Here is an 18,473-nt window from a genome sequence, read left to right as displayed (position 1 = left end):
AAAAAACAATTAACAATTAACAATTGGGGTTTAATTATACTAATAACCAGTACTGGAGTTGAGGGGGGATGAGGGGGGATGGCATCCCCCCTGAAATAAAAACGGTCAAAATCATCCCCCCGTAAAACTGCCACCCCCCCTTTCCATCGCTTATGTGATTTCATCAATGAATGTGGTATTACTGCTATTTCAACATTTACAGTCATCACCAGAAAAATAACTTATTTGACCATTTTCACCGGTTTTATCTTCTTATTACAAGCAAAAAAATCTTTTTCCACTGGTAGATTTTTCTACTTATTTCAAGTGAAAATCTACTTGAAACAGGGGAAAATTGTTGTTTTTTCCAGTGATGAGTCTTGTTTTAAGTGTAATGAGATTTTTTTTACTAAAATGAGTCATTTTAACTAGAAATAAGACAAATTATCTTGTTAAGATTTTGAGTTTTTGCAGTGATCCATTATTACTTATCCTGTGAAGGACAGAGTCATATTGATAAGTTCAGAAAACTGTTTTTTATTGTTGTGTTTTGATGTATTTGATGTAAGCCCAGTGGATATTTAAAGCTTACAGAAGGCTGCATTTAACTGCTGCTATGTCATTCCTGCAGTATTTCTGCAGGTGTTTTGGTCAGTGCTATTATTTGTAATATATTATATTATTTGTAATCAGCACAAATTATCTGTCCCCATATGATAAAATCCACCATCCCCCCTGAATTCTTTTTACAACTCGAGTCCTGCTAATAACATGTATTATGCGTTTGAATTGAACTGAATTTCGCTCGCAAGAGCGCCTGCCAGTCAATCACAGGGCTTTACTGACACTCCGCCATTGTCTCTCGGTAATTTCCGTGAGGTGCCACGTCATGATTTCCGTCTCGGAGGCCACGCCCCCTCCGTCTTTGAAGAAGACGGTCCGCCATTTTAAGTTCATCAGTCGTCATTTCACATCGCTAAAGTAGGACGGAGAACGTCAGGACTCAATTTCAGCATATTTCTCTTACAACTGTGGTGGAGAGTTGCCTTACTATGAACTGAGTCTCTTCCTAAAACAAAAAACAAGTAGATCCTAGTGAAGTGACGCATAAGCCAAGTAGATTTCCAGTGTCGACTTGTAATTTTTGCGCACCTCAATGTAGCGAGAGGAAATGGCTGTGGAAAGCATGACTGTCCATCCAAACTCCCCACCTACCAACCACGAACACAACAGTCTCCTGACTGACGAAAGGTCGAGTAATTCTACAATCATATTTCAATGAAATTATTTATTTGTCCTGTGCTTTTAATCAAAAGCCCGGGGTTTCTTTTTTCCTTTTTTTTTTTTTTTTTTCTGTGTCAAAGGGATTAAACTCGCCTTTTCTGGAAGTACAGAGGTAAAAGGAACGGCCTTGTTGACACGACAACGCCATCTGGGAGGCCTAATAGAACACGGAATAACGTTATTCCCTGACTTTCTTTCACCAACATTATCCCATGGAGAAACGGAGAAACTTTTGAAGGAGAATTCACAAAAAACAACCTTCCATTTCACTATTACCCGCCTTTTTACCAAACGAGTTAGTTAAAATTGCGCTCTTTTTGGTGAAAATTGGTCCAACGGCGAAAGTAGTAATACGTTTTATCATTTTTTTAATTTTTTTTTTATTTTTAATTTTATATTTTCGGTCTGTTTTCAGACCGACGTTGGCATTTCCAGTCGAAGCTAAGCTAACGGCTAATGTCCGTTTGTCGACGGCACGGTCGAAAATTCGTTTTCGATTTTTTTTTATTTCAACGTCTCCAGAATATATTTGGTATTGTTATTATTCGAGTGGCACGGCTTCTAAAAGAATAATTTCGTTCATTTTAAACCGTGCTAAGGAAGTGGTTGCGATTTAACTGCGCACTTAAGGCTGATTTATGGTTCCGCGTCACACCAACGCAGACTCTACGGTACGCGTCAACGCGTACCCTACGCCGTCGTTTTTACGCAGAACCATAATTCAGGCTTTAGAAGTGAACTGAAATATCTTTTTTTCCCCATTTCTTTCTAATTTCTCATTCATTTTATGAATTTAATTTAAAATAGTTCGGTTTATGATGTATATATGTTTTGGTCCGTGTTAAATCCGTGATGATTATTTGTTTTAACATGCCCCTTTTATTCACAGTCGAGCTCACACCAGACACCCACAAAAGTCCCCCCCAAATGTTTAAAACGTACGCAAAGCATCCCAGAAGAACACAACGTTCCCTTTTTTTCACAGTTCCCAGATAAGAGAGAGGGAAAGACAGAAAAACAACATTACTGTAACCTAGTTGCCCCCTATTAACCAAGCCCCTCAAACCCACTAGTTCCCCCTAAAAGGTTTTGGGAAAACTTTTCCTCTATGGTGGTTTTGAGTGCAAAATGTGAAGAAAACCGGTCACAGTAAGTATTCCTCATGTTAATCGTGGCCCGCTTTATTGATATGGACTCATTCAATCAGCTAAATGTGTACCATAGTGCATGGTGAAGCCTTAATAGACTTCGCACTTGCAGAAGTATTCTGTTATGATGTTAGATTTGGTGCAATTTAAATATTTTAACACCAGATTGTGCACAGATTTAGGTTTCTCTGTGTCAAGGATCTGATAAAGCACTTGGTTTGTTTGTTTAGGGATGATTTATATAGCTGGACATGTTGGCAGCCTGAGTTTTTAGATGTTTGATCATAGCGATGAGCTTTTTCTGGCCAGGTTTTGTCTGCGTTCCCAGTTTTTCCACCTTTTCTGGGACTTTGTTGGCAGCAGGTGATGTGTGCATAACTTTTTGACGGTCCACAGGGGCCACATGCTCCTGTCCACAGTGGATCCCAGCCATCCCTATTCACAACAACCTGCTTCTATAGTGCAGCCAAATCCCCGTGCTGTGATAGAGAGCCCTCCTCTGTGACATGAGAGATGTCCGTGCGACTGGTTCTGTCCGTCAGCATGTAACATGTGCCAGCAGCCAAGATTTGGTTACGTAGAGGATGCACCCGAGATGGAGATGTTTTGGTTTCACTGATCACAGCTGCTAAAAACATGAATGCGAGAAGTTTTTGATTAGTTTGTTTGTTTTTTTGGTTGTGCTCCAAATCAAATATTACATCTTTACTTCATTATCCCAGAGAGAGAGAGAAAGCTCATTCATCCAAGTTATCCTGATACTTTATTCACTGAAGGAGACCTGGATTAATTAATGAAAATCAGTGTCTAATGTGGACAATTTAAGAAAGTTAATGAGTTCCAGTCACCTGTGGGTTTGTTTCAGGTGCTTCAGGAGTTGATTGTTATGTTTACCGTGTAAAGAGACATTAAGCAAAAAATAGTTGGACTGATTATTTCCTTCTGAGGAAGGACGTCTGCTGAGGATGTGGTTCGCTCACAGTGCAGCTGACGTTCGGCCTCAAACACAGACAGATGCTTCCAACACCTGCTCGTGTCTGCGTGTGCAGTAGGATGAAACCAGTGTTCAAGTCTCGTCCGGCTGTCGTAATCACTTATCTGGACAAGGGGAGGGTTTTTGACGACTTGTCAGCCGACTTTGGTTGTTTGCTTTTTTGTTTTTTTTTAATAGTTTTGGCTTGAGTCAAGGTGTCATCTTGTCAAACGGCGAGGGGATTAGTGCTTCGTCTCTTTATTACTGTACTTTTCTCTCTGAGCTCTTGGTTAATTATCACAAACACTGGTATCACCATGGCGACGGTGTTGCTCCATCAGTAGCTGCTTGTGGTTGGGTTGAACCAACGGGTGCGGAGTCAGACGGATCCTCAAGACCGTTGTGTTTAGTCGCGACATCGGTTGATCTACACCGGGGTTCTGTTTGCACAAACTCACAACGCCACTTATTCACGCTTCACACAGTTAAAACTGAGGAAACAGTCACAGATCGACCTGATTTGAAGCGTTGCAGCGCAAAAGAAATAAAAGACAGCTAAGATCTCACACTGTGTATTCATATGTTGAACTTTTATTACCTTTATGAGTATTTTAATTATTTATTTTTCCAGCTTGTTCATATTGCATGATTGTAGTCTTTCATTTGAAAATATAAAATAAAATCAGATTTAAATTCACGCAATCAGTCGGGCCAAAGCGAAACACGAGCGAAGGTCAGACACTAAAAACACCCGCTGGGGTCACTGAAACACAAATATCTGCCAAGTTTCACAAATATTTGACAAATTTAGCAATATTTTTCTTTTTTTTCCTTCAAAATACAGTCATGTGCTATTGATGTGACTTCAAAAATTTCCCTTTGTCTTTATTTGGAAAACCATTCACATTATTTTCATGTCTTTCACACACTGATAGATGTGTTTTAGTTTAACTATATCTAATTTATACATTTATAAACTGTTTGACGATATTTTCTGTTTTTTATTCCTCATTTGCAGCAAATGTGTTTCTCCCACTTTATAATCATCTCTTGTTTTTTATCCCTAAAGACCGAACTGGAAAAAGGGAGAAGGACGAATGTTTGACTTGTATGTCGTCTGCTTCACAGGCCGGAGGATGGAGAGCTGGAGGAGGGCGAGTTGGAGGATGATGGAGGCGAAACGGAGGTCCAGGAAGTGGGTGCAGCTGCCTCCGCAGCCGCCGCACCAGGCGGGGACGGGTGTGAGGACGGTGGCGGCGGCGGCGGGGGCGGCGGCGGGGGCGACGCGGCAGGGGACGGTGCGGCGGAGAGGCCTCGCCAAAGCCGGGAGCGACACGCCAGCAGCAACTCGGACGAAGAGCGTGCTCATCGTCGCAAGAGGAAGCGGAAGAAAGAGAGGGAGCGGGAGAGGGAGAAGAGGAGGGCCAAGAAGAAGCGCAAATCAAAACATAAAGTAAGAATATACTTTTATAATGATCTAAATCTCTGTCTTATTTGATCTAAATGTCTGACGTTTGTCGTCTTCTCTCAGCGTCATGCCTCGTCTGACGACGACCACTCGGACTTCAGCGACGACTCCGACTACAGTCCCAGTGAGAAGAGGAAGTACCGAGAGTACAGTCCTCAGTACCCTCCCCCTGTAAGCCTCGCCGTTCCTTCCTGACGTTTCTAACAAGTTCACTCATTTTATTTCTGTAAAAAAAAAAGTAAACTAATCTAGTGGGCGACCGATAATCGGCCGTGGCTGATTATCGGATTATCGGTATATTATTTTTTTTTTTTTTTAAAGAAAAATTAAGAAATTTACTGAAATACTGCATTTTCTTTTTGTATTAAGAATGTTCAACATGCTCAAACTTAAGTAAACTTAAGTAAATATTTGCACTTAAAAAAACAACCTGTGTAGCCATTTTCACAACCTGTACTGTTTGGTTGTTTGTCATGTGTACTAGTTAGCTTACTGTTACTACCTCCAAGTAGGCACTTGCTGTGGTTTGGGTCTGGGAATTGGGAGTATTGTGCCTGACTGTTCTAAAATTGAGGCTGTTATTCCTCTTAATTTGTTATTTTTTATAGGCAGCTTTTTTATTTTATGTAAAGAGAAAATTCACTTAATGTTATTTTTAATAACTGAAATGCTGCTTGTTTTGTTTGATGTTCCATAATTTGCATTTTTGATGTGTGAGCCGTGCGAAGTGAATATTGCTGTCCTTCCTAGTTAAAGCAATAAATTGCTCACCATTCATTTAAATGAATTCTTGTATTGAAATTTGTTTTCTCCCAAAAAGGTAAAAAAGGGTAATAATCGTATCGGCTGATATCGGCTATCGGTCTTTTTGATTTCCCCCTAATCGGTGATCGAAATAATGGAAAAAAAGGCTGATCGGTCGGACACTAAACTAATCATCCTGAATTTATTTTCAGTCTCATGGAGGCTACGGCGGCTCCAAGAAGGGAGGTTACATGAAGATGGACAAGCAAGGCTACGGCGGCTACGACGACTATGAGGAGGACAACTATGAGGGTGAGGAAGAGGAAGACATGGGAGATGAAGATTATGATGATTTTACAAAGGAGCTTAATCAGTACCGGAAAGCCAAGGAGGGCGGAGGCGGCCGTGGTGGTCGAGGTGGGTCCACGGACGTTTGAATATGAATATTTGCTCAGAATGAGGTCCTAGTAGGGGGGGTCACTGTTTAATAAGAGTAGCACAGTGAGTATAGCCGTTAGTTTGTGTTTTAATTACAACGTAGCTCCATTTTCCAGCAACAACCGCTGATTTGTCCGCTGCTGGCGGTCGGGTTAGCCACTGCTGCCTTCGTCGCTGCCGTGGTTAGCTCTCGTTTCACGTCTATCTCTGTATTTGTCCCTGCAGGGGGCAGAGGTCGCATGAAGAGCCTGAGAGGCCGTGGAGGGATGAGAGGAGGGAGGAGGGGAAGAGGAGGAGGAAGAGGGCGAGGCGGCCGAATGGGAGGAGGAAAAATGGGTGGAGACGATGATGGAGACGGCTACGGGGATGAAGAGGTGAGGACTTCGGAACATCACCGTCCGTTTTCCGCTGAGGTAAACAGCATTTTTGAAGCATTTTTATGAAAGAAAGTGATCCAATAAATAAATGACAAAGAGATATTAAAACAGAGTTGTTATGAAACTGCAAACACTGATTAGATTTTTGTGAGTTGTTGCTCAAAGGTCAATAAAAGATATCTGCACCGATGCACAACCTCGACAGACTGAGAGACAGCATTTTCCTGGAAACGGACTATTGATTAGTCTACATTAGTCAAATCGTTTCCCACAAGCTGCTATCGATGTCACATCCCTTTGTCCTCAAAGTGAAAATAAAGATTAAGCGTTGACAGAGAATCTGTAACGACGTTTCCGGACGAATAGTCTGTTCTGTTCAAAGCTGATGAGTTAATACTGAAATCTGGTTGGACCTTTGCAGTACGGAGAGGACGACTACGACAACATGGGCGGCGGCGGCGACGACTACGACGACGACTACACGAAAGAGCTCTGCCAGTACAAGAAGTCCAAAGACCGAGGCAGAGGTTCGTGCGCGCTCACGCGTTTGAAAGTAACGCAGTGTTGGTCGCATAATAACTTAATCTGAACGTTTTATTCCACAGGAGCTAAAGGAGGCCGCGGGCGCGGTCGAGGGAAAGGGGGGCGGGGCATGCTGCGAGGGGGGAAAGGTCGGAACAGGGGGAGAGGACGAGGAGACATGGGGCACGACGACGACAACGGAGAGATGGACAACGGGGTAAAACATCTTTCTTTAAAATCGCCGTTGGATCAGACTGAAGCACATGAACGCAGCCGCATGTCGGTCACTTCTGGTGGGTTGTGTGTGATTCAGGATGGTGGTGACGGGCCCGGACCAGGGAGGCGGAACCACAACGACAAGCACCAGGACAAGAAAGGAAAGGCCATCTGCAAGTACTACATCGAGGGGCGGTGCACCTGGGTACGATGCTTTTTAGGATAGCTGCTGGTTTCTGTTGTCAGTGTTCAGTCCTCTAACCACAGTGACCCTCTCTCACCACCAGGGGGACCACTGCAACTTCAGCCACGACGTCGAGCTGCCCAAGAAGAAGGAGCTCTGCAAGTTCTACATCACTGGATTCTGCGCCCGAGCAGACCACTGCCCGTACATGCACGATATCCTTTACCGTTCCCCTCGTAGAGATCGCCTCTGTTAGAGTAAGATGTCATGTACTTTATTTATACAGCACTTTTCAACAGCCTTTCAGTGTGCCAAAGTGCTTTACAGCAAGTAATAGACAAAAAAGAACAATCAAAAACGATGAAATACAACAAAATCTACTAAGATGAAAGTGTCATCCAACTACTGGGTATTAAAATCCAACTTTAATAGGTTTTTAGCCGAGATTTTAAAATGCCCAGTGTTTATATTTGGACCTTGGGACTTCCAGCAACAGTTGATCAGTCGACCTCAGCGCTCTACCGGGATTACGGACAGTTAAAAGCTCGGATAAATACAAGGGTGCGACTAATGTCGTTTCTGGCGGACTGTTTCAATTTTACTTTTAGTCTAGTCTTTGGGTCAACTTATCATTTTAGTTTTTTAATAGTTTTAGTCACGTTCATTCTCCTTTTAGTCGTGTCAAGTTTCAGTCGACTAAAAGTCTGAGCATTTTAGTCTTATTTTAGTCAGAATTGTCCAGGACCATTTTAGTCTAGTTTTAGTCAAAGATTGTATTTAGCAAAACCCATTTTACAATTCAAACAAGGTTCTCTTATTATTATATTATTTTTACCTTATAGACTCAAGAACACATTCATTCCAGATACAGAAGACTCTAATTTGAGTTTACAACATATTTATTTTTCCGCATTTCTCCGCATCTTTTTCTTTTTCAATGACACATTGGGTTTTATTTTCCACATCTATGTAGGAAAGTGTATCCAAAGATTGTCTCTTCTTCTTCTCCCAGCCCCAGAGCAGATCCCCGCGTTTCTCTATGTAACTTTGTTTTTAATTGACGTGAACCTAGAGCTCTGCGTTAACGGCATCAGCCTCTAACTCTGCAGCTGCATCTTCTGGATCTGATTCCCGACGACTGGGATTGAGGACGTGACGTCACCCAGCAGCAGAACTAAACCAGAGGAAACTACTGAAAACGTGGACATTAAGGATCTTTGTTAGAACATTTTGTCTCGTTTTGATCAACCAAAATGAAGACACATTTTAGCATTTTTTTATTTTTTAATCTACATTTTAGTCTCGTTTTTATTCCTCTACAATATTGCATTATATATTTGATTATCGTTATCGTCGCGACCAGCATTTTCGTTGCTTCGTCTCGTTTTCCTCAGGTGATTAAGGTTCGTTGACAACGATATTTAGTCATAATTTTCGTTGAAGAAAGCAACTTTAGGTGTGAGGCCGTTAAAAGCTTCACATCAAAAGTTTAAAATCAACTCTATAAAGGACGGGAACCTGATGAAGTGAGTTAAGGACAGGAGTGACGTGCACACGTCTGTTAGTGTTGGACGACCTTCTCCAACTTAGAAACATCTTAACTTTGGCCAACTGGAACAAACTAGTCCTCACCACATTGTTGATTTTTTTGTCAAACTTCAGAGGAGTGTCAAAGGTCACTCCCAGATTTCTGACGGTTGAACTGATCTTTGGAGTCGAGATGGTTCTGGGAGCCCAGATGAGTTTGTTTAACTGTGTTTCTCTGACTTGTGATTGATCAGCTGAACGTGAAAGTGTGTTTCTCCTTAACTCCTCCTCCACGTGAATTCCCGTGTAAGCTGTTCCATACCACAGGAAACTGTGTCAACGGAGATGAATGTATGTTTTCACACGAGGACCTCAATGACGACACTCAGGAGCTGCTCAACAAGGTGGGATTCTCCGACTCACCACTCTGGCATCAGTTTTTGAGATCTTATAACAAGACAATAATTAGAGATGTCCCGATCAGGACTTTTTTGGCCCCGATCCGATTCATTTGATTTTGAGTACCGTATTTTCCGTCACACTAGCCATAAAATCCATAGTAAAGAAGGAAAAAACATATATGTCGACTTGGAGTATAAGTCGCATTTTTGGGGGGAAATTTATTTTATAAAATCCAACACCAAGAACAGACATTTAATCTTGAAAGGCAATTTAAAATAAAAATAGAATAGAGGCAACAACAGGCTGAATAATAGTACGGTTTGCTTACGTTACATGACACAACTGAGAAAGTGCTTGGTATGTTAACATAATAAGAGTTATTCAGATAACTATAGCATAAATAACATGCTAAGAAGTTTACCGAACCATCCGTGTCACTCCAAATAACTAAAATCCAATGAAATATTCAACCTCGTGTCACTTTTAAACAAATCTACTAACTCCGGAGGTAGAAGATGCAGCGCTTCCTCTTCTACGTCGCTTATCGTCAGCTGCAGTTCGCTCCTCTTGCGATTTAGTGTGAAAATAAATCACTGGTCATAATGTGTTAATAATTTCACACATAAGTCGCACCCCAAACTATGAAAAAAAAACACGACTTATAGTCTGGAAAATACGGTATCTGCCCATACAGTCTCGGTCCGATACTTTCATTACACATTTAAAAAAATGAACAAATGCAAAATAAACAGATCCAGGTCCCATATTTTTTTTTATTCACCTTATTTTATCATTTTGCTCTTAAACAGAGCCGTTCTCTTTGAGGTAGCTTGAACAATCAAGTAATAATAGTGCAACTATTAACTAGTAAAAATAGTGCAAATTTAAACATATATTTGAATTAAATAAAAACAGCAGCTCAACTTAAAATACCACGTAAACATTTAAATAAGCTAAATAAAAGAGCAACAGGCTCATAAAGTAGGGCAGTAATGTGCTTTTTAGATGGTACTCTTACTTCTTACTGTCCTTTTCTGGATTAAAGAATAAAATGTTTGTCTCTGAACTCTCAGCTGAGGAAGACGACACCGACGCTTCATTCGGTTTTCAATCACCGTTGTAACTTAACTCTTATATATTTATCTCCGCTGTAACACCGATGTGCGCATGCGGAGATCACCAAAAACAACTTTATTGAACTCACTTTACGTGACAGCTCACACTTCGGCCACCTCACATAGCTTTCTTCATATTAGCAGCGCCGTCGCGTAAAATTACGTGGATCCGTTACTTGTTGATACACCAGTTTAGAATTTTCTCCATAATTTTTTTCCATCATCTGTTTCATGTGCTGATTAGAATAATGAGAATAAAATGTATATCTGATCCCTGATCGGGATGCAAAGTCTGAAACAACGTGATCGTGACATCCCTGACAATACCAATTGTATACTTGGCATAGTTTAAGTATCTATGTGTTATTTAATACCTGAAGAGAGGTTAATGTAACATTGAATGTTGTCCAGATGCTGGCAGAAGACGCTGAAGCCGGAGCTGAGGATGAGAAGGAGGTGGAGGAGCTGAAGAAACAGGGGATCAACCCTCTCCCCAAACCCCCCCCAGGGGTGGGGCTCCTCCCCACTCCACCTCGACCTCTTCCCATGGACACCAGCTCGGGGCCCGGGGACTTCGGCGGGCCCCCGCCGGGCGACTTCGGGGGTCCTCCTGGACCTAATCAGGTTCCCATCGGGAGCAAAGGCCCCCCGCTCCCCCCGCCGCCCCCCGGACCCAACCCCAACGCCTGTCCACCGGTCCACTGTCCCGACGGAGGGCCCTTCCAGGGGGGGCCACCCCCGAACCCCAGCGGCCCTCCTCCGCATATGGGACCCCCTCCTCCGGGCGGCGGAGGGGGGGGCTGCGCCGGGAAGAAGATTCCCTCGTTGTTTGAGATCAAAGTCCAGCCGACGGGACAACTGGCTCAGAAACTGGCCGTTAGGTGAGTGATTCAGAGACAAGTGTCAAGAATTAAAAGTTAGTTTATATTTTGATAAATCGGGTTCTGGGGGGGGTCTCGTCTATGGGCTCAAATTAAAGCCATAAATATTTTGTATCTGTAAATAAACTTTGTACTTGTAGAAATATTTTGTGCGTGTGCTAAAAATATTTGTACTTGTACAAATATTGTACTTGTACAAAACAATATATAGCCCCCCTCACAAAATAGACATATTTTTTCATCAACAAAACAAATTAAAAAAAATTCAAATAACAAAATAACATATTTGAACCATTTTTCAGACAATTAAATAACAATAACAATAAAATGTAATGTAATGTAAAAAAAATTTAAAATATGCTTTGTTGATGAGAAAATATGTTTCTCTATTTTTCTTATTTTTGTGAGGGGGGATATATATTGTTTTTCGGCACTAACTTGTTCTCTATAGCTGATATAACATGAATTACTCTTATGTGGGATCAATAAAGTTCTTATTTTTGCCGTCTGAGAAAATTAAGTATATTATATTTGGTGCCTAACTGTTTCCCAAGTATATCAGTGCGTGTGTGAATGAATAAATGAGACGTAAAACATTAATTTCTTTGTAGAAAAAGGCGCTTTATGAAAATAAGTCCATTTACTTGTATTAGTTTACAGCGCAGTCTTGAACATCCAATATGGTGGCGACGTCAGTAGGCGATGCAATGTGCTGATTGGCTCTCCAGAAATGCTTTGAAACCCGTGTCAAAGATCGCTGATTGGCTCTTATTATTGGCACGTCAAAACAGTGCCATAATTCGTAGTTGTAAAAAGTTTGTAGCTTTTTTTAAAAAAAGTTTGTAGCTTTGTATATCCAATGTTGCAACTACAAAAATGTTCTACACATGCACAAAATATTTCTACAAGTACAAAGTTTATTTACCGATACAAAATATTTATGGCTTTAATTTGAGCCCATACTCGTCCTCCATCTAAGTTCTTCAGACTCACCGTAAACACGTTCAATAGCTCTTCCCGTTTGTTCCAGCAGCCAGGCCCCCAGTGGCAACCAGGCGCAACCGACCGCTCCCGGCCCCCAGGGGCCCCCGGGTGCCCCCCCCAACCGCTTCCCACCCCCTCCGGGCATGATGTCCCCCGACATGCACAACATGGGCCCCAACCAGGGCCCCCCCAACATGGGGCCCGGCGGTCCGCCCATGATGGGAGGGTTTCCACCAGGGGACGGCCCTCCGATGCCCCCCGGGCCCCCCCAGGGCGGAGGAAACTTCTTCAACAACTTCTACAATCAGCAGGAGGGGATGAAGATGGAGGGAGTGGTAGAAGAAGGTGAGAGGGGAACTTCTAGCTGAACCAGAACCAGAGGAGGGGTCTGTGTGGTTCTGTTTCTGAACCAGTGTCCTCCGTTCCCTCGCAGGCGACAACTACCAGGGTTTCCCCGGCATGGACGACGGAGGCGGAGCGGGGAACTTCCAGTCCGGCGGCCAGGACGGCTCCGCTAGCGGCTCCTCCGGCGCTCAGGGAGGCATCTCGGTGCCGGACTTCCTGCCTCCGGCCCAGCGGGTCCTGTTCATGAGGATCCAGCAGAAGCAGCAGGAGGAGGAGGAACGGGCTCGCAGGATGGCTGAGGGAGGAGCAGAGAAGAGTAAAGACGTAGAAGGTAAAGGTAAATCATCTCCTCTGCTCCGTGGGAAGAGAGGAATTTTGTTTTATATTAGAAATATAGATTATAACATCTATTAATATCGTCATCAAATCACTTCTTTACAGTTACACTTTGAAAATAGCAGAACATGGCAGACAGTGTTCTGCCAAGTATTAAAAATTATGTTGATATGAAAACATATTTAGACTTTGGTTCGGAGGTAAACTGTTTGTTTACCTCCTTTATCTCAGAATTGGTGCAAATAAACGTGTTTATCAGTAGTTGGTTCTTCACTGCCGCCTGGTGGAGGTGCTGCCTAACAACCACACAGACACAAATGATCCACTGGGCCGTGGGGGGGCGTGAAAGACAGATGTACGGACATATGAAAGTGGGGTATAAACTAGGCTTTAAGGTTTAATTTTTAATTCTTTCCTGTGTTGAAGAGCAGTGTTGAGGAAACGTGACTCTTCAGGGAAAATCTGTGCTGTCATTATTTTATTGATGGAGATATGATGAAGAGGGAAGAGTTTTAAATGAACACGTCTCTGTACAGATGGACAGTGTTAAAACTTTTCCTCAATCAGGCGCTCACATACTGGCATTCTGTAACATTTAGGTAAAAGTCGGCCACCACTTTCTTTTTTTACGCCTTTTTGTCCACCAGAGGTGGAAAACAGAAGTCATCAGGTTTTACACCTTTCTGGGAAGCAGTTTTTACATACATTTAGTTTTTCACGTTTTTAGTGTGAAACTGCCCTTTTTTATTCCAATATTTTATTTTTAACCTGTTGTTTTTAACACATTTGGATAATATGCAGTCCATTTCTTTAACCTTTTGTAATTTTGTACAGATTTGTAGAGATTTTTGTTGGACTGTAAAAATAAATGTAATACATTATTTTGTATAATCTTATTCTATATTTTTATTTTGCTGTGCAAAACCGTGTTTAATAAACTATATAATTAATGATTTTTTACATTTATTTGATGCATTATGGATTTTATTAATTGAACAACAGAAAAATAATCGTTCAATTACTCCTTAGATTAGTCGACTAATCGCTAAAATAATCGTTCAATTAATCGCTTTACAAATAAATAATATGAGTTTATTAACTTTTAATGAATGTCTGTTGCAGGCGACTCGGGGAACTGGTACTCCAGCGAGGACGAGGACGGCGGTGGGAGCGTGACGTCCATCCTGAAGACGCTGCGTCAGCAGACTCAGGTTCCCCAGAAGTCTGACAGCGTCCCCAGCGACCCGCGGCTCCAGAAGGCCTCGGCCGGCCCCCCGCCCCGCCCGGCCGACCCCCGCCTGGCCCGGGACCCCCGGCTCGCACGTGGAGCCGACGCGGCTCCGATGTCCAACCCGACTCACCCCACGCCGGGCGTCTCGTCCTCCGGGCCTCCCGCCGACCCGCGTCTCGCCCGGCTGGCGGCGGCGTCCGCGGCCGGCTCCTCCCACTCTCCCACCCACAAGCCGGACCCCCCCCTGGTGTACAAGCCCCCCCCGCTCACCACCCCGGCGGCGGAGGAGGAGGAGACGGAGCGGGTCCTGCGGGACAAGCCGGTCCCGATCCCGCTGGACCCGCTGATGGGGATGGCGCTGCGGGACCCGCGGTCGCAGCTGCAGCAGTTCAGCCACATCAAGAAGGACACGACGCTGCACATGCCGGCCTTCGCCAAGACCGTCACCTGGTCCCCCGAAGACCTGCTGCCCCTCCCCCTCCCCAAGCAGGACCTGCTGCCGCTGCCGCCCGGCATCCCCCCCGTGTCCTCCCGGGCCCAGCTGCACACCGCCCCCCCCGCGCAGCCGCCCCCCGCCGCGGAGCCGCCCGCCTCAAACTCTTCCCTGCCCGACTTCGAGCTGCTGTCTCGCATCTTGAAGACGGTTAACTCCGGCCCGTCGCAGACTCCGTCTCCCCCTCTCCCGACCGGCCCGCCCGCCTCCCTGCTGGGCCAGAGCCCCCCCGTGTCCTCCCCCCCTGTAGAAAAGCCCATCGACCCCCGTGTGACCCGTAAAACCCCGGCCGACCCACGTCTCCAGCCGCAGAAGTCGGCGCTGAAACAGCCGTCGGAGCCGGCGGCCTCGGCGTCTCTTCCCTCGTCGTCTCCGGCGACGACGGCGAGCTCCTCCCCGCCTGCCATCGCGCCCTACGACCCGCGGCTGCTTTCCTCGGGCGGCGCCGGGCGCGGCGTCGGCGCCGGGACACCGGGGGGAGCCAGCGTGCTGAGCAGCATCAGTCTGTACGACCCGAGGACTAACAAACCAGGTAGTCCTGGTACCGGCGCCGGTTCCAACAACTCCCCCAACTCGTCCAGCGCCGAGTCCAAACCCAGCGAACCCGCGGCGAGTAAGTCCAAGTCCAAGGAGCCCTTGTTCGTCCGGAAGTCGGCGCTGGACCAACCGGAACCAGAGAAGAGCGGCGAGCAGGGAACGGACAGGTATAACAGCTACAACCGGCCCCGACCCAAACCCGCCCCCTCGCCCACGGCGCCGGGTGGCGCCGCCGCAGCCGGGACCGCCGCTGCGGCCGGAGGACTGACCGCCCCCGGCGCCGGTCCTGAGCAGGGGCCCGCGGGGGTCCACAACCTGCCGGTGTCGTCCCTGTACGGCGTGAAGCAGGCGGCCAAAGCCGGCGGGACGGGGAGCCCCTTCGGGGGCAGCAGCCCGGCCCAGCCGGACCCGGCCGCCACCGAGCAGGACAACGCTTCGCTCAAGGACGTTTTCAAAGGCTTCGACCCGACGGCCTCGCCGTTCTGCCAGTGACCCCCGACCCGCGGGAGTTGGGAGGTTTTAATTATTCAGTTTTTCTTTTTTCTGGAAATACACGAGATCTGTGAAAAAAGAGAAGAGTGCACTGCAGCGACGCCTTTACGGCCCATAAACACAAACTCTCTGTGAGGTCACACACACACACACACACACACACACACACACACACACACACACACACACACACACACACACACACACACACACACACACACACGGCCGCAGTGATGTGGGTCAGATTGACTGAGGGTCGCGGGGGGGGGTGTCCAGGTTGAATCTCTATTTTAAATAAAGTTATTGATGTGTACAAAGATGTATTCGCTCCTCTCAGACAGCAACAGAACACGTTTATGTAAAATGAATATTTTAGCTTCTTTTTATTTTTGGTTCTTTTTAGTTCTTTAGTTCATGTTTTTGTAAATCTACTTATCTTTAAACAGATGCACTCATGTATATATTTGGGCGTTCAGTATCGGCAGTACTTTTGCAGCGAATAATAAAAATCAGCCTCCTTTATTTTTTTCCATCTTAACACTTTCCCACTAAAAAAAATATAATTATTATTTGTGTTTTATTTGTGTGATCAAATGAAAATCCCGAAGGAAATTGTTTCAGCTCCTGCCAGAAATAAACCGCTCTAAATATCACTGCGTTTGCGTATTCAGCTCTCATGAAAGCATAACCTCCACGTTCAAGAGAAATATCTAAACACAAATCTATATTCTACTTTTATTTTGTAGTATTTATTTTTCTACTTCTTTGCACTGTCAGTTTGTGTTATATGAGACTTGTATTAATGTTTTTAAATGTCTGTAGCTCCCCCGGCTGTTGATATACTGTAAGATTTTTGGGGTTTTTGTTTTTTTTGTATTTATATCCTCCAGAAGAGGTGACATCAGTCCTGCATCTGTAACCACTGCTCCGCTCTTCCTTTGTCATCCCATTACTCCATGTCGGCCGCGTTGCTTTGTGGAGGGAAGATCTTCAAGTGAACATTTTTCTTTTATTTTAATGAAAACCACCGTTTTTACAATCGAAGATCCTTTGTTTTCATCTTCATCAGAATTTGAGATCTTTGTTCACTCGCTTTGCTTCGAGTAACTCGGTTTTATTAACTTACCGGTAAACGATTTCTGCAGTGGATCTTATTTTAGTTTTTAATGTCTTTTTCTCAGCTTTTTTTGGCGCGACAATCATTAACTGCTTCTTGGACCTACCTGTCTTAACCTTTGTTTTCATATTTTGTCGTCTGAGCTTTGCATAAAAGCGATATTCAAACACCAGATAATAAAAACAAGTGAAACAAACACGTTAAACTCAAATGGGAGGAGTTATTTTTTGTGATGCGAGCAGGAGACGCGTCAGCGGTGGAAATGTTCACTTGAAGTGGATCCCAGCAGGAGTCTGCGTGACCTCCGGCCCTCGCGTCTCTAGACCCGACGCACCGCCGCCGAGAAGACGGTTTAATCCCACGTTAGTTTGAACATGTCACACCTGAGGAAAAGCACCTCCGGAGGATTGTACAACAGCTTCTGTACAGATATTGATCACTTTAATTTATTTTTTCCTGGCTATATTTGTAAGAATACAACTTCCTCACGTATTTTTGAAGTGGATGATGTCATGAATATGTGATAATGGCTTACCTCAGTGCGGTTTCCGGCGCTTCAGGAGTTAAACTACAAAATAAAAAAGTCACTATGAACCAGTTAAAAACCTGTCGGCATGGACATTTGTGAAAGTTATTGTTCATTTATTCTTTTCTTTTCTGTTTGTCAGTTTTTTCTTCTTTTTCCACTTTTTAAATTTGAACGGTATCTTTACTGAGGTTTTTGGGGAGTTTTCTAACTGTACACTAGGTGAGGTTGTAAGTATTTAAATAAAGTTAATACATGATCACCCAGTTAAAAACTTTCTTTCTCTCACAATTTGTTTATTGATTTTTCATTTTAATGAACATAAATTCATAAACATAACCCTTTTATCCCACATCCCACCCTCGATAAGATCTGCGGTACACAAAACATTTATAAAAATACCATTACTTGAATGAGCATATATACATTTCATGAAAAAAGCAAATATGCACAAAGATAATACATCCATCACAACTCCATAATTCTGTCATATTCTTCATCTCTTTCTAAATCACCATGCTAATACTCTAGCCATGAAACTAGTAATGAGCCACTTTGAGGTCATAAAGGTGATGACGTCTGTCCTGGTCCAGATCCAAGCGCTTTAAGGTTACCCACAGGACAGAACGCAGCTCCCGAGGTTCCAGCCTGCATGCACAAAAGAGAAAAAAGGGGGGCCGGCACAAGAAACTACAGGAACGATGGACAAAAATGATAGCTATGAGATATTTATAATAGATAAAAATGGTAATGGAGAAGAGAGGCAGGGAAAAGGAGAGGAGAAGAAGGGTGAGAGGCACCGCCCAGCGGAACATGTCGGTGCCCCCCTGCAGCATATCTACCGCGAAGCTATATTTGAGACTAACTATTATAGTTTTGTTCTACAGCTGCAACTATGACTACTGACTCTAACACACTATTTTACACTACCTAGAGATTTACCAACACCAGCTAGAGGTTTACTAAACACTAACTATAGGCTTTACTAAACAGAAAGTTTTTAAGTTTAGTTTTAAAGGTTGTTTTCTGTTATCTATTGACCAGAGGTGGGCCCCTCCATTTTAAATGAATAAATTGGAAATAGCAATGATCGGTATGTTGTGTTCTTTTTGGATGTGGTCGAAGGTTAAAAACATGGGGTTGTTCCAAAGAGG

General features: G+C 44.1%; 1 protein-coding gene across 4 annotated transcripts; it reads left to right on the top strand.

Moving 5' to 3' along the window:
- The first annotated feature begins 926 nt into the window (after positions 1-926).
- On the top strand, positions 927-16,992 carry zc3h4 (zinc finger CCCH-type containing 4). Of its 4 annotated transcripts, none has more exons than XM_061718870.1 (14): positions 927-1,230; positions 4,513-4,837; positions 4,916-5,023; positions 5,809-5,908; positions 6,260-6,408; positions 6,833-6,938; positions 7,017-7,150; positions 7,247-7,354; positions 7,437-7,548; positions 9,155-9,264; positions 10,789-11,258; positions 12,292-12,587; positions 12,676-12,924; positions 14,046-16,992. In XM_061718870.1, exons 1-14 carry the CDS (start codon positions 1,151-1,153, stop codon positions 15,674-15,676), a joined length of 3,978 nt encoding a protein of 1,325 aa, XP_061574854.1. In that variant the 5' UTR covers positions 927-1,150; the 3' UTR covers positions 15,677-16,992. The 4 variants fall into 4 exon arrangements, with proteins under 4 accessions (XP_061574854.1, XP_061574852.1, XP_061574851.1 ...); XM_061718868.1 differs by having other exon boundaries at positions 5,809-6,013; positions 12,676-12,918; XM_061718867.1 differs by having other exon boundaries at positions 5,809-6,013.
- The last annotated feature ends 1,481 nt before the right edge of the window (positions 16,993-18,473 follow it).

Source organism: Cololabis saira, chromosome 4 (genome assembly GCF_033807715.1).
Source record: "Cololabis saira isolate AMF1-May2022 chromosome 4, fColSai1.1, whole genome shotgun sequence".
In the NCBI taxonomy this organism is placed as follows: Eukaryota; Metazoa; Chordata; class Actinopteri; order Beloniformes; family Belonidae; genus Cololabis; species Cololabis saira.
This window is presented reverse-complemented; position numbering and strand designations above follow the sequence as displayed.